General features: G+C 44.8%; 1 protein-coding gene and 1 long non-coding RNA gene across 3 annotated transcripts in view; both read left to right on the top strand.

Moving 5' to 3' along the window:
- Positions 1–16,479, top strand: part of XPO6 (exportin 6) — a 45,527-nt gene that overhangs the window by 27,678 nt on the left and 1,370 nt on the right. For both annotated transcript variants that reach the window (XM_083584942.1, XM_083584941.1), the window contains 12 exons: positions 1,776–1,845; positions 3,764–3,923; positions 5,722–5,814; positions 6,619–6,763; positions 7,527–7,673; positions 8,334–8,523; positions 9,802–9,957; positions 12,559–12,673; positions 12,897–13,068; positions 13,705–13,866; positions 15,144–15,242; positions 16,063–16,293. In XM_083584942.1, the coding sequence (XP_083441068.1) occupies positions 1,776–1,845; positions 3,764–3,923; positions 5,722–5,814; positions 6,619–6,763; positions 7,527–7,673; positions 8,334–8,523; positions 9,802–9,957; positions 12,559–12,673; positions 12,897–13,068; positions 13,705–13,866; positions 15,144–15,242; positions 16,063–16,293 (1,740 nt within the window). The remainder of the gene's footprint in view (positions 1–1,775; positions 1,846–3,763; positions 3,924–5,721; positions 5,815–6,618; positions 6,764–7,526; positions 7,674–8,333; positions 8,524–9,801; positions 9,958–12,558; positions 12,674–12,896; positions 13,069–13,704; positions 13,867–15,143; positions 15,243–16,062; positions 16,294–16,479) is intronic.
- LOC310749029 lies at positions 9,964–12,552 on the top strand. The gene is made up of 3 exons (XR_014541441.1): positions 9,964–10,903; positions 11,039–12,065; positions 12,294–12,552. It is a non-coding gene; the product is annotated as an uncharacterized lncRNA (long non-coding RNA).

Raw genomic sequence — 16,479 nt, 5'->3', positions numbered from 1 at the left:
GTGCATTATTAAACCTATATTGCAAATGAATATCTAGCAGCATGGTTTGTGTTTAAAGGCTTGCAGTCCAGGGCGGGGGGGTGGCTGTGAGGATTTTCACATTTTAGGAGCTGGTGTTGCTGCTTCTGTCTTTCAGCTCTTCATCCTCTGACCCTTGACCTGTACACTAGCAGAACAGTAGCTATAAATGATCAATGTGACAAACCACATGTAGTGCTACATCCATTGTTGGGGGAAGCTTGCAAGAGACTGGAGGCAGTTTAAACCCCTCCCTTCCTGGCCAATATTAGCATGTGACATTGTATGCCTTGTTTGCTATTACATCTGGGTTAAAAAAAATACTAAGCTGGGGGAGGCAGATTTCAGTGGAACTGGATCATACCACTATCCTGCTTACTCCCCCTCCTCCGGCACCATTGCAATATTTAACCTGAGGGCGTGGGAGTCACATTAGTACCTATAGGAACACTTTCTAAGAGTAATTGCAGAGCAGTGTAGGGCAGTTTATGGCAGGAATGTGACTGGAGAAGGAAGGGTTTAACCTCCCTTTCTCATGTACAGTTTTTCCGGCAAAAAATGGAAGGTGTGGGGAGTGATGTCTTAATACTGTCTTTAAAAACACAGGCATTGTTGCTAATGATATATTTAGTGCCACATAGTTTTGACCATAGGATGCTGTGCTATAAATCTGATCCAGCTCTCCCTTCACCATAAATTGCTTAGGGAACCTTAAAAGCAAGCTGCACTCCCAGCATAAGTCCTCCCGTTATGATGGTGGTGATTACAGGCAGGTTATCATTATGGAATTGTTCGTGGTTATTTCCCTCCTGTTGCTAAGGCTGACACTGTTTATGTTAATCTGCTTTATTTTGTGTATTCTTATGTGTCACTGTTGCATATATGCTACCTTGGCGGCCACTGCGTAAAGGTGGGACAAAAAATGGGAACAGTGACTTACCTTTACCGGTGCCTTGCCTATCTTCATAGACATCCCCAGTAACGTATGTGAAGAATGGAAAAAATTCAAGGACTATTTAAAGAAATATTACAAAGTTAATGAAAGTTAGAATGATGTTGGACTGGAAAGTAAATGGTTACTATTAGTAATGGTTAAGACAAGGAGAATAAGGAAGAATAGTCTAAATTTAAATTAAAATAAGGGAAGATTTGCTGAACAATCGATAAGAATTTGGAATACAGAAAGGGGAGGCATGAGGAAGTCGGGGAAGATAGGATATGAAATTAGGATATGAAATGATACATGTTTTTTGTTTTGTTTTTGTTTTTGTATGTTTATGTTTGTTGTATTGTGTTTATATGGAAAAATAAAAATATTATTAAAAAAAAAAAAATGGGAACAGTGACTTACCTTTACCGGTGCCTTGCCTATCTTCATAGACATCCCCAGTAACGTATGTGAAGCCCATGGGGCACTTGAATGCCGGGTAAAGGCAATGGAGGATGTTACTGGGACCCATGCAGTTCTGCAAACATGTATTTAAGAGCATTCTGGATCCTGTTGCAGACCATTAGTAAGCAAGTCCTGTTTTGGAAAAGCTTCTTTCCCAGGGGAATCGTTTTCCTGCAGTGTCCCATTGACATCATTTTTCATTGTAAGGCTATGATACTGAACTCCCAAACTTTTATTTTCCCTGTCCATGAAGGTTTAGGTGACAGATGAATTGTGCTTAGGTCCAGATTCTAAACAGCAAGGAACCATACATGGTTACTGTAGTTGAGGACCTTGTAAGTTATGCTTGTTTTCTTCTTCTCAGTTTCCAGTTCTCCAGGAAAATCTAGATGTATATCTGGGACTCCAACAATTCATAGTCAATTCAGGAACAGGTAAGGCAAATTACCAGTGTTTGAAATCTCATGTGTGTGTGTGTGTGCTGTTTGTGTTGCTATAATATTGGGCTGATCACTGAGCTGGCATTCTTTAACTTGGGAAAACTGCTTTAAGTATGTGCACGTTCATTCTGACATAAACAGCAATTTATACCGGCAAAAATATCCCAGTAGCTAAAATTTGCTTACTCTGTATGGTGTCTAACTATATTACTCTGCATTATATAGAGGTTAATACATTCTACCTGTTGTAAATTCCTTTTTGGCTTACAGAAATATTATTTTTATATGCACATTTTAAAGAAAGGTGTTTTAACTTGTGCATTATATAACTTGTCTCAAGTGAGGTTTTTCATGGGGGGTGGGGCGCAATGTATTTTATATCATGCCCTTTAATAAAATTCCATATAATAATACAGTTTGGCTAAACACCTTGTATGACACCTAAGTAGTTTTATTTCTGAAGTGTCTCGATCGAAGTAAACTTTCAAATACAGGTATAACTAATAAGGCAGTAAAACTGAAGCAGCATATAACAGTTAACAGACTGTAAAACATTTTAAAAAAAAGATTACAAAGGCTTATGAAAATAATAAAAAGGACCTTTTCCTGGAACCAAAATAACAAAAATGATTCCAGGTCAGCCTCTTTAGGGTGAGGCTGTTGGGGTGCCACCCCTGGGAAAGCCCTCTGCCTGCCAACCAACCACCTCTCCTCAGATGGTGAGGGCATTCTGTGGAAGGCCTTCTGTTGAACATATTAAGGTACAGAAAGGTATATTTGGAGATGGGCTGCTTTTTGGACCCCTTGATGTTCAAGGTCAAACTGACAGTTTGAATTTGGGCCAGCAACAGACCAAGAACCTCTGCAACTAGTGCAGGAGAGGTCTGAGAGAAGATTAGAACACCCAGACAAGTTAGGAATCTAGCTGCCACATTCTGCACAGACTGAAAGGCAGCCCTGTGTAGAACGTTTTGCCGTAGTCTAGGCATGTTCAGGGTCAAAATGGCTGGTAACCGCCCACAACAGGCACGCCAACTCCTAGGGGCTGGGGCAGTTTCGACTCCTTCCCCACCAAAGTATATCCGCTGCTGAAGAGCACACCCACAAGAAAACACACTGGGATTTAGTACTTCCAGTTAAATAGCAGGAGTCAAAGCAATCTTAATTTTGTGGCCAGAGGTGCCATCTTCTTAAGAGGATTGAGGGTGCCGGTGTCTGTTAAGAAGATGGCACCTCTGGCCACAAAATTAAGATTGCTTTGACTCCTGTTATTTAACTGGAAGTACTAAATCCCAGTGAGTTTTCTTGTGGGTGTGCTCTTCAGCAGCGGATATTAGAAACACGCAGCTTCTCCATGTTGCAGTTGTCTAGAGCCCACCCCCTTGAACCAATCAGGATTTTCTGTCTCTGATTAAACTACTTTGACTTCTGCTGTTTGGGTCCCTGTTGTTGCTTGTATGGTAAAGCGGGGCCACCCTGTTCTGAAAAACATTTTAGCCTTTTGGGAGGAAAAGAGCTGCAAATAATTAGTAAAGATTAAAACCCCAATGTCCTCTTTAACAATGCCCCTTTCTAAGCTGCCTAATTTAGCAATCTTGCTTGCATTCGGTGCTTGAACTGTGACCTGCAAGACAGCTAATGCAGAGCAAATGCATGTAATGTAATTACAGTAAATGTTTCATTTCCTGGCAAGCTATCTGCATAATTAGATTTCTCATATGAGTGCCTTGTGTGTTACAAGGTTATGGCTTCGGACAATCTTTGTATTTGAATTCTATGAAGAGTTTGTGCAGGAGACAGCCATTTCTTTAAATCACCTTAATGGGCAGTAATTTGTCCCTATTAGCAGAAGCACTTGCATTCCGGTTTCTCCTTGCATTTTTATTCCCACTGGCTCATGCTGTCCTTTCAGGTCACAGGCTGAACATCACTGCAGAGAACGACTGCCGGCGCTTACACTGCTCCTTGCGCGACCTCAGCTCCTTGCTCCAAGCGGTTGGTCGGTTAGCCGAGTACTTCACTGGGGACATGTTTGCCGCGAGGTTCAGCGATGCTCATACTGTAGTGGAGAGGTAGGCAGCATGACCCTCTTGTAGAGTTGGATTCTGGGACAGGCCTGCTAATAGCTGCTGGCATTTCAGCTCCAGCCGCTGTCTGTCTTTATGATATGCCTCCTGTAGGTCTTTACGTGCAGCCCTAAAAGAATCCTGCTGTTCTTTATGCTGCCAAATGCCAAGGTGACTCCTGAGCGGTTTACACACACTGCTTAGAAATGCTAATGATTAAGCAGCATATAAATGCAGTTAAATAGATTAAATAAATAAATAAAACATGGAAATCAATAGCACAGCATTGTTAAAATGCTGAAAATTTTTAAAAATCCACCATAATTCAAATACACTATAAAGCAATCCCATTATAGCGCCAAAATATAAACACCAGTGATTACAATATGCAGCCGTGATTATGGGTGTTGTGCTTCCAATGGAGAAAATAGAAAGATGCTTTATACCAAATCAGGCCACTGGTCTGTCTTGCTCAGTATTGCCTTCACTGACTGGCAGTGACAGCGGAAGTGGTAAGACAGGCATGCAAGCCTCTTACCTGTGGGCCAAAGCAGGCAAGGATCCTGATTTGACCCAGGAAGCCCTATTTCTTCATCTGTCCCACACTGATGTGATATGACCTCAGGCAAAGCCAGCTGCAAAGGACTAATGAGCCGTAAAGTTCACCTCTGGTTGTTTATCTGCAACTGGAATTTGTATTTGGCACCTTTGTAAATTTGCTGTGAAATGCAATCCAAGGCAAATCTGTACCCACAGCAAGCGATATTTACATTCAGCACTAAATGCAGGTATGCTGGGTTTGGTCCTGCACGCCTGTCAGAGTCACCAACAGCAGATGGGGATGCCATGATCTTGCCCACCTGTCAGATCCAGCCTCCCACCCCTGCAGTAGAACATATTACTTGTAAGGTTTGGCAGGCTGGGTGAGGGTTAGAACTTTCCATATCAGATGTCTTCAGACTCCTTATTTGTTCTGAAGGACTGTATCCAAAAAGGACGTTCTACTTTTCCTTTGAATAGCTCAAAGTAGCTAACAATAAGAAGTTAGAAACAAATAAACATTTGTAAAAAACAAAAAAGAAGAAACGTTTCTTTTGGGAATTAAAGGAACAGAACTACCTAAACTGCATAGAAACTTATTCATGTATGCTACTGCAGTGGCAAGAATGTTACTCGCCCAAAAATGGAAAGAAGCAGAAGTCCCAGCAAAGGAAGAATGGGTACAAAATGGCGAAACTTACCGGAAGAATAAGAAATCAAGATAACAAACTTTTTATAAAAGAATAGAATTGGTTTATTGAATATTTACAGATAAATTGTAAACAGATAAGAACATTGGCAGGATTAGTGTAATAACTTGCAGTTTTGTAAGAGTATATATTTAAAGTAGATGAATATATTTAAAGTAGATGAATATATTTAAAGTAGATGAGCAGATTAAGTTAATTTGGATATGCAGAAGATATTTTTTAAAAATTAAGGAACTGCAGAAAGAGGGGGAAGGAAGTCAAGTTTTGAAATGTTAAAATGATTGTAAAATTAGTGAAATGTATAAACCTGAAAATCATTTTTTAAACATTTAATTGCTAAAAGCAGTTGATCACAACATCAGGCCCCAAAATGTCTTCCACCAGCATTACTTATAAATGGGCAAAATGGGACACACGTTCCCATCCTTTCCCTTTTGTGCATAGATTCTGTGCATCCAACTTAAAGCAGGGTTTATGTTCAAGGTAGCAGAGGATTCTGTATATTATTGAGTCCCACTTTTCCTCATTTCCTTGCCTCTTATCTCCTCCCACAGACTGGTCAAGGTAACTCTATATGGGTCCCAGATTAAACTCTACAATATTGAAACTGCTGTGCCATCTGTCCTGAAACCTGACCTTATTGATGTGTGAGTATGATATAATAATAAAAAATGCAGTGTTAGAAAGTGTTTTGGAAATGCTCACTTGAAGTCTGGTTCCTTACTGAAGCCAAAAGACATGTTTTGTACCTATGCAAGGGAACTCTCTAGAGTTCTTCACCCTGCAGTTGTTGATAGTGATGGGGGTTGCGAAAGATCTTTCCTGCACAGGAAATCAGAGGGGCCCAGCAGAGTCTGAATGACCACAGCCCAGCCCCACCAGACGTCCCTTCCCAGCTGGCGATCCTCCGTATCCCAAGGCTAAACAATGCGCCCGAAGTTTTGCTTCTCCATGTCCTGTGGGAGGGCGTTGCACGGTCAGAGTGCCACTGTGGTCTGTGCAGCTTCTGTAGCAGCTTGTCAACAGTCCTTTTAATAGATTATGGCATTGCTAGGAATGTCAGATGTTTTCACTCCTTGACTCCATAGGCCCAGCTCATGTGTTTCATATCCTTTCCTCTGTGTTGCTCACTTCCTCATGATGCAACTGCCCCAACCAAATGATGTCATGGACTGCTATGACCTGAGCCCAGCCAACCAGTTTCGCAGAGCCTACATGATGCAGCCTTTCTCAGCCTTGGGTTGACTAGTGGTCAGGGATGATGGGAGTTGTAGTCCAACAACATCTGGGGACCCAGGTTGAGAAAGGCTGGATTAGCATGTTAGACCTAGGAAGCCAGGGTTCAAGTCAGATACACAACTGGAAATGAGTAGACCTGAAGATTATTGGTCTTGTGTACTTCTGTTCCCTTCATCTTACATTTGAGATTCTGTGTCTCTCTGTTCCTCTAGGCATGCACAATCCCTTGCAGCCCTGCAGGCTTACTGTCACTGGCTAGCACAGTTCTATGGTGAAGTTCATCGGCAAAACCCCACACAATTTGTCTCCCTCATCTCTACTGCCCTGGAAGCAATCACTCCGCTAATCAGTTCTAAGGTACAATGCATGACCCAGCGGCATCAGCCATTGTGTACAAAACCAAACCTCTTTTGCCGGGCAAGGTGGCCATTCTTGTGCAGGGGACGTAAATTATTGTTCAATGTGTATAATGGGAAGCTGCCTCATTTGAACTGTCAGTAGTGAACTGCTGCTGGGTTGAGCTACCATTTTGCAGCAATACGAGCTTCCCTTTCTTGGGTGGAAGGTGATCTTTCAAAGAGAGTGCTCAGGAGAACAAAAGACTAGAGATCACCATTCAAAAAAAACAGAACCAGAGCATGAAAACTTTGCCTCCAACCTGGTTCTCCTCTGTCCATCCTGTGCTGTTTAGAGCAGTGGTTGAGCTGCAGTCCTCTCCAAAACTTTTCAGGTTGGGTTCTGGCTGCTCCTGTCTTTTGTCTTCCTTGTCGCCAATTGGGGAGGCTGGCTTAGCTTTTTGATAAATTGCTCTCCCTCAGAACTCCTGAAAGGTCTTAAACTTCTTGCTGCCTCTTGTAATCATGGGCTGAAAGAGCAGCGTAAACAGTATTCTGGCTAGGTTATTGTTGCTGCTGGTTGACTCCCCATTCATAAGCTGTTGAAGAGGTTCCAGAAGACCAGTGCATGTCCTTCAGCTGCCCCTCCGTGGAGTAGCAGCCACAACAAACCTGTTCACTCTTATGTACCGTTTCTGAATCTTCTGGATCAAACCCTTCTGTTGATTCAGTTACAAAAGAGGCTGAAGATCTCTGTCCTCCTGCCCCCCCCCCACCCTGCTCAGGTACAAGAGAAGTTACTGTTGTCTTCCTGCCACCTGCTCGTCTCCTTGGCCACCACAGTACGGCCCGTGTTTCTTATCAGCATCCCAGCTGTCCAGAAAATGTTCAACAGGATCACAGATACTTCTGCTCAGCGCCTCCCCGATAAGGTACGGTGGGACTTAGTGAGCGAGCTGCCATTGTATTGGCTTGGATAGCGGAGCAACACCACTGCACGTCCGTTGACTGTAGATGGTTCAGACACAAGAAGTAATTCTGGGTAGCTTAGAAGTGGCCTGCTTCCGATCTCACAGCTGCTTCCAATAAAGAGAGGGGAGAGGAGCAGCATGCATCTGAGCCACGCACGTGTGTTTTGCTTAGAGCCAGTGTGGTGTAGTGGTTAAGAGCGGTAGACTCGTAATCTGGTGAACCGGGTTCGCTTCCCCGCTCCTCCACATGCAGCTGCTGGGTGATCTTGGGCTAGTCACACTTCTCTGAAGTCTCTCAGCCTCACTCAAAGAGTGTTTGTTGTGGGGGAGGAAAGGAAATTGTTAGCCGCTTTGAGACTCCTTAGGGTAGTGATAAAATGGGATATCAAATCCAAACTCCTTCTTTTTAGTGCTCAGTAAGCCTGTTGACTCTAAGCTCTTTGGCTCTGCTGTTGGCATGTCTGTGCAGTGTAGTGTCAAGGCAACCCCATCTAAATGGTTGGACACCAGCATCCTTTTCCCTTTCAGAGCTGCTGATTGTGTTTCCTCAGCTCCTCCTCCTCTCTCTCCCTCCTTACCTCTTTTCTTTTCTTTTTGTTTGATCTGTCTTATTCTCCGCAGGCTCAGATACTCGTGTGCCGAGCGCTCTCAAATATCCTGCTGCTGCCATGGCCAAACCTCCCAGAAAGTGAACAACAGTGGGCCATTCGCTCGAATAACCATGCTAGCCTAATCTCCGCCCTTACCAGGGATTACCGCAGCCTGAAATCCAGTGCCATCTTGCCCCAGAGGAAAATACAGCAGGACGATAGTAAGTTCCCCCAATACAGGCCTTGTTAGCAACGGCAGAGTAACTGCTAGCAGAGTCTGAACAGAAGGATCAGTAAACCTCACTGACATTCTGGCCAAAGTATTCACATAGCAGCTTTGCATAACTGATGTCTCAGTTCCCAATGGTCCATTGGCAATTAACCCTTACTTATAGCTGTGAGTAACATTGAGATCTTGAAGTCCCCCTAAGTCCAGGAGAGGTTGCTATCAGTTTTGTTTCCCTTCCAGCTGGTCCTTCTGGGGAAAATAAGGGGATTGGTGCTGGGGGTTGCGAGGTTTAGACAAGCGCATCTCTCGTACTCTGTAAAGTGTTGTGTTCACTAATGGTACTATATAAATACAGTCATCCCCCCACTTGTGTGTGACTTCGTATACATGTGGCACCAGGCAGTCAATTCCTAACCTGAAATGGCAAGAGACAGCTGGAAAGTCCTTGTGGCTCGCAAGGAAACCTTCCTCAGAGCCTGAAAAGGATGTCAGTGAGCCAAACGTCCAGGAAAAAAAATACTTCAAGGGCTCCAAAATGGCATGTGGGAGCTCTCGCTGATGCTATGGTACCCCTTCAATAGCTGTTTGGCAGGAAGCAGTGTGTACTGCAGCAGGCTCCCCACTTACCCAAACCCAATGAGGGAGACCTTGTGCAGCACTTCAATTAAGGTTTTAAATCCTAATTCAACCTGTGGTTGGTGGTTGAGGGGGAGAAGGAAAGGATTTAGGCACTTTTGCAACCACATGTTTAATCAGGGGTTTAAAGCCTAATTAAACACTTGATCGGTGTGGGGAGGGAATAAGGAGGCAATGTCTCTACCGCCATCATTTCCGCCTCCCTTTTCCACCAACCAGCTGCTTCCTCGTTTGGCAGCCCTGGATCACTTCAGATGGATCCAACCTGGAGCAGTTTGGGGCTGCCTAGACAAATCCTGGATTGGCCCAATTTGGTTTGGGATCCTGTATTTGTCCAGACAGGCTGCACAACTCTGGTGATTATGCTGCGTCTCTTCAGAGACAGGACAGACTGGCCCATTCTCAGTAGAAGCTGTTTAGGAGGAGGCAAGGACAGCGTAGGGAATCTTACAGAGATGCACCTCTGGGGTGGGTGTCTTGGGTCTACATTTTGTAATTTCCCATGGAAAACCTAGCCATTTTCTCACAGCAAATGGTTTGGGAATTTCGGGCTACCACCTCTTAACTTTTATCTATTTTCACCACCACTGGTGCCCTGGGCTGATGGTTTGAATGTCCTCTCTTGATGTTGCAGCCAAGACAGTTATCCATCAGACTCTCAGCGTCTTGGAAGATATCGTGGAAAGCATCTCTGGGGAAGCCACCAAGTCCCGCCAGCTCTGCTACCAGTCACTACAGGAGTCTGTGCAGGTCTCGCTAGCCCTCTTCCCAGCTTTCATTCATCAGTCAGGTATAACCACAGAGCAGCCTTTCCAGGCGTGGGTCATTCAGGAGCTCTCACCTGTACTTGGCAAGAAGTCCCATCGGGCTGCCATGGTCGTACAGGCGCTGCCGGCGCCACATTAATTCCTGCCCCCCCTACCCACACTTGTGTTGAGAATATTCATCAGGAATCAAGATGGCACTATGCATGCCACTGGGCTGTCCCAACTGGTTGATATTTCCCATGTACAGTGGTACCTCGGGTTACATATGCTTCAGGTTAAATACGCTTCAGGTTACAGACGCTTCAGCTTACAGACTCTGCTAACCCAGAAATAGTACCTCGGGTTAAGAACTTTGCTTCAGGATGAGAACAGAAATCGTGCTCCAGTGGTGCAGCGGCAGTGGGAGGCCCCATAAGCTAAAGTGGTGCTTCAGGTTAAGAACAGTTTCAGGTTAAGAACGGACCTCCGGAATGAATTAAGTACGTAACCAGAGGTACCACTGTACAGGGAACAATTCGAACACAGGTCCTAGCAGGTTTCACTGCAGTGAAGAAAATCTGAACGAGGCTTTCGAACTAAATGTGGGTGGTTTGCAAAGGTGACTCGTTAATTTGAGCAAGCAGAAATTAAGGACAACCCCAAATGGTTTTTTACGTTGACTTTAACTGTCATTTCATTTTGAGTGGGATTAAATTTGCTTCTGCTTTGTCTTTTGTATTTTATTGTACTTACAATGGCCTGTGGCTACAAGCAAGAAATGCTTATCATATTGTGCCCAGGTAAATGTTGGGAATTTGCAATGCAGGGAATCCCAGAATCCAACTTCCTAGCTGTACCAGCTTAAACCCAACCAGGCACGATCCGCTCTTTCTGGAGGAATGCTTGCTTTGTCTCAGCCAGTAGGAATCTTTATTATCTGGTGGCCATCACTAAAGTGGGGAAATAACTCTCACCTGCTCAGTCGCCCAGGTTCCCTCAGATCCAAGGCGTCAGGGGGCAATAATTTGGGTGGAGAAGGGCGAAAAGAGCTAAAATATATTGTGTGTAAATTATTTTATGCCTCTGAACTTTAAAACAACCTTGGTCTGACACTGTATAAGGCAGATTCCTATGTTCCTACATATGTAAGAGGTCTGTGGTTTTTTGCTCAGGTGCCTCATGCGGGGCTGAACTTCAGTTTTGATCCTGCATTGCTAAGTCTTAGCACTTGGCTCTGTATGTTTCCAGCCAGCACATGCCCTCTTCTTGAGTACCTACAGAAAACATGTTGAATTGCAACCCAAGGATACAACTCTAGATTACGACCCACAGCCCACTTATAATTTGTTTATTTGTTTAAAATTGTATGTTGCTTTTCCATATAAATTTGCTGAAAGCAGCTCACAGCGTAACAAAGATACAAATGCAACGTTTCATTACAATAGCAAATAAAAATTCAATCACTTCAAACATAACATAACCATCAAATAAATAGCTTGATTTATCTGAATGTTATAATATTTAAAAATGATAATAAAACAAGCTATTGATTGTTAAAACGGATCAATTAATGACAAATAAACATTCCAATGCAATCATATATCAGCACCAAGCTAAGCAGCAGCCACTGCATGGCAGTACTATACCAAATGGTACAAAAACTAAAAAGTGTATAAAATGTTTCATAGTGGCTGAGCAAGTTAATTGCTGTCACACAAAACCTCACATCCAACCCTAAACTGTGGTCCAACATTGGTGCTAAAAATCAACCTAGAGCAAGGGTGTGAGCCCGCAAGAGGAGCAGAGCATCTAAAATCACAAATACCTGTAAACATGACAAAAAATTGACTGTAAATGTCAAAGTGAGTAATGGGTGTGAGCCCTCCCTGAGTTCAGCATGACTTCTTTTTGAGTAGGTGCACAACTGTAACACTAAGTATGGTTGTTCGCTAGAGGTTACTGTTCATTTCAAGTATTTATTTTATTTTATTGGTTTTTTATTTTCTATATGTATATAGGCCACCCTCTAACAGAGTTTAGGGTCAGGTGTCAGAGATTTTTTTTTTTTTTTACAGTCCTGCATTTCCGCAGTCAGCCACTAGAGTTCAATCTAAACCATTCTGTGCACTAATCCAGTGCCTTGCCATTGACTGTGGGGCTGTACAGTGGTACCTTGGGTTACATACGCTTCAGGTTACAGACTCCGCTAACCCAGAAATAGTGCTTCAGGTTAAGAACTTTGCTTCAGGATGAGAACAGAAATCGTGCTCCGGCGGCACGTCAGCAGCAGCAGGAGGCCCCATTAGCTAAAGTGCTTCAGGTTAAGAACAGTTTCAGGTTAAGTACGGACCTCTGGAACGAATTAAGTACTTAACCCGAGGTACCACTGTACATGCTATTACACTGATAACACTCAGAGCCTTGTCACCAGCTGCTTAGCTGTCCATTTCTCGAACCTGCTGGTTGAGGGCTAAGATGTCAAGCCTTTGGCATTAGCTGTGCAGTAGGTGCCAGGGGAGGATTCACTTTGCCAGTCCAGTGTCAAATAGCAAAGGTGGCTCCTGCCCAAGAACAGTCACATGACAAAACAATGCTTTTTTTTGTTAACGCTTTCCTTTTTGGCTCCTCCGCCTTCCCATTTCCAGATGTGACAGATGAAATGCTGAGCTTCTTCCTCACCCTCTTTCAAGGGCTGAGGGTGCAGATGGGTGTGCCTTTCACCGAGCAGGTCATACAGACGTTCCTCAACATGTTCACCAGGTAAGCCGCTCAACTTTCTGTCGCTAATCTTTTGCTGCTGTTTCTTTGACACAGAACATGAATATGTAATAATAGGATGGAGCTCGCTTTTGAGACTGGTATGTAGCTCAGATTTCAGAGGGGACAGGGAAGTCTCTGTGCATTTACTGCCTGTAAACAAATGCTCTACAGCTAGACCCAAGTCTTCCTGAAAGCTTAATTGTTTTTTGTGTTGTGCCCTTAGAGAGCAGCTGGCCGAGAGCATCCTCCATGACGGGAGCACCGGGTGCCGAGTGGTAGAGAAATTTCTGAGGATCCTTCAGGTGGTGGTGCAAGAGCCAGGCCAAGTCTTCAAGCCTTTCTTACCCAACATCATCTCACTCTGCATGGAGCAAGTCTACCCAATCGTTGCGGAGGTAGGGCCATCCTGGGGCTGGGCGAGAGACAGAAGGGGATGGGGCAAGGCAGAAGCTCTTGCAGGGTCTGAGTCACGGGACAGCAGTGGAGCCATGCCCCTGAGAAGCCCTTAGGGCTTCTCTGTAACAGATGTACACCACTTGGTGGTTTGCAGTCAGATGCACAAATAGACTCCTTTAAAAAGGATCCATTTTTCAGACACTGCCAAGTGATCTGTCTTCGGGTGCTTTGTTCACACATGGTGAGACCAATGGCAGGGAGGAGGTAGGCAGCAGCCAAACTATCCGCGGGAATTAAAATTGTCAGGAAAGCAATGGCACTGTTTATTATTTTGCTTCCCTGTGGAAAGAAGAGGACTGAATATTGCATGGAAATAAGCTGCCATTAAACTTTCATTGGGTGGAATATGGATTGAAAATCAGATGGTCATCTTACTTTCTTTAAAATTTTATTTTCGAGAGGGCCAGTGCTTAAAGGGTGTGCAACTGCAGCACTAACCCATGACTGCTGCCTTCTTCTGCTGCATAGCAAACACCTCCCTCTCTGACCATCCGCCTTGGGCTGTGCTGGTAATGAGAGCCGTTCTGGCGATGGGCGTGTGGTGACTTCCTGCGTGCTTTCCCTTTGTCCCCAAGCGATCCTCTCCCGATGTGAAAGCTGAACTGTTTGAGCTGCTTTTCCGGGTCCTTCATCACAACTGGCGGTACTTTTTCAAGTCCAGCATTCTGGCGAGTGTCCAGAGAGGCGTAGCTGACGAGCAGATGGAGAACGAAGCACAGTTCAGCGCCATTATGCAGGTACCTGGACGGGGGTCAGCTGGTGTTGTCGCTTCCTTGCTTGTGAGGTCCCAGGTGCCTCTGGCTGGCAACTGTAGGAAACGGGTAACACTGCGAAATGGGGCTCTGTTCCAATACAGCAAAATAGTTAAAACGGCTTACCGGCTGCAAGAACGCAACAGTCCCTGGCTTTCCCATGAGTCCAAATGCTGCCCTGACACATTAAGGGAAGGACCTACTTGATTTGCATTGTGTTCCTTGTACACTTTGAAGGCTCAAGACCTTTTTCAAAAGAGGCAGTGCTTAGTGCAACTGCATATTTTAACTTTGCGACTTCATAGAGGTGTGGAGGATGGCGATGTGATGGGAACGGCCTGTGTTATTTTAAGAAAAGCGAGTTAACTCCTTGGTCTGGATGTTCACGCAAATCTCTAGCATCTGCTTTACCAAGTAGCTATTGTGGAGGCCTCACCTGAACCCTGGAGTTACTCACTGAACCCACTGGAGAAGTTTCTTCTCCATACACTGCTGTTCCTTCTGTACCCACACTTGTTCCTAATCCTGTTGTCTACTGAGAGCCTGTTAGTTGTTTGGGGCCATTCCAGGCAACTCCTGCTCAGGTTCCCTTCTCATTCCAAGTGCTGAACACTGGTAATTTGTAAGCAGAAGATTGCTAAAGAGCTGACAGCTCAGTAGTGGCTGATTCTAGCCAAGTGCTTCTGGCTGTTGGCCTTCCAGTTGGCTCATGCTCTTTGGGAGAGGCGCTTGTGCTTAGTGCTCTCTGAATGTTCTGCATGGCCCAGGATGTCTGCATCCTGCTGGGGAGTTGTCTGCTTGCTGCTGCCGTCATGGTCAAAGTCCAGTCTCTAGTCTATTCGGCCATTCTCAAATTCTTCTTTAACTCCCTGAGAAGTAGGAAAAGCTCCTTGCCTGGCCCTGTTTCCTTCAAAGCCTCAGTCTGTGTTTGGAGGAGGGCCACTGAATCCCAACCATTCCTGCTTCATCTCGTAACTTGATGCGAGACAGTCTCAAGGAGGTGAGATTTTACAACAAGAAAACATCCCTGACACATCGCTGTCCAGTATAGAGGTAGCCAGTCTGGAGCCGTCCAGATGTGGTCGAACTAAGACTCTTCCTCTCATCAGCCGCAACCAGTGTGGCCAATGGGCAGGGATGATGGAGGGTAGACAATATCAGGTTCCTTGTCACTGGTCCAACGGCTATTCAAAGAGCTTCTAGTTTTTGGTAACCGCCTTCAATGTCTATTGTCCTGATAGGCTTTTTTCCCTGTTCCATAGGCATTTGGCCAATCCTTCCTGCAGCCTGACATACACCTTTTTAAACAGAACTTGTTCTATTTGGAGACTCTGAACACAAAGCAGAAGCTGTATCACAAGGTAAGCTCCCTGCTTTCCAATGTATGCAACAGTACATTCTGTATCTTGCTTACACAAAGCTCTGGCAGAAGAGGGACAGTTCAGAAGGCTAGCAATTCTGGTTCTTCCTGCTTTATTGCCCCCTAGTGGTCCATACACTCGGGTGCTCTCCTCGCTGGAGTTGCTGTTGCTTACGTGTTGGAAGAGCATAGGCCTGGCTTGTGTCATAAATTAAATTGGCCAGTGCAGAGAGGAACAAGAATTTCGCTCAGGCAGAACAAGGAAACTAATTCTCCTTCAACTTGGAGAGGGAAACGGCAAGAGCTTTTTTCTAATGCCTGTGTTGAATACGCTGCTCCCAAAACCACTGCCCAAAATGCCCAGTGGCGGGTGGCTTGCAGAGGATCAGGTACATTGAATGAGCATGTCAGAGACCCAGGAAAACTGGGCCCCTAGATACACGTAGGCATTGTGACAGGACTCTTTGTCATTGTTTAATCATAGCAGATTTTACCCACATTTTCATTGTGAGTGCCACATTATCACAAGAGCTAAACGTTTTAAATGTTGTGCAAGCTTGCTAGGGCAGGTGTGTTCAGCTGGTGGAGTGGTGAATGCCAAGTTGCCTGGGGTTTTCACTTACCTCTGCATCCATGGAGGTGAATGAACCCTGCACTGGACCCTGGAGTTGTGGCATAATTCAGCTGCCATGAGCCACTGAAACAAGGCCTATCAGATGGTCCTTTGCAGAGCACCTCGCAGCTTCACTGATCCCCCAGAGCTGCTGTTTTTCTGAGCACCTCAGGAGCTTGCTGAACACCCTTGTTCTCTTTCCCCACAGAAGATCTTCCGGACAGCCATGCTTTTCCAGTTTGTGAATGTCCTGCTTCAGGTACTGGTCCATAAATCACACGACCTCTTGCAAGAGGAAATTGGCATAGCCATCTACAACATGGCCTCCGTGGACTTTGATAGCTTCTACTCGGCCTTTCTCCCGGGGTTCTTGGCCAGCTGCGATGGTGTGGACAACAACCAGAAAAACGTGCTTGGAAGGAACTTCAAAATGGACAGGGTGAGGCTGGCTTGGAGCTTTCAGGTGGGGTTGTTCTGTACGGACAGACTGACAACACACACACCCGTGTCCCAAATAGAACTTCCTTGAACTATAATGTTTTATTATTGAATGAGAACATAAGAAGGACCGTGAAACTGAATCAGACCAAAGTGGTTCAGCATCTAGCTCAGCATCATCTTCTTA

The sequence above is a fragment of the Podarcis filfolensis genome (genome assembly GCF_964270895.1).
Source record: "Podarcis filfolensis genome assembly, chromosome: 14".
In the NCBI taxonomy this organism is placed as follows: Eukaryota; Metazoa; Chordata; class Lepidosauria; order Squamata; family Lacertidae; genus Podarcis; species Podarcis filfolensis.
Note: the sequence above shows the minus strand (reverse complement) of the source record. Positions and strands in the feature narration are given on the sequence as shown.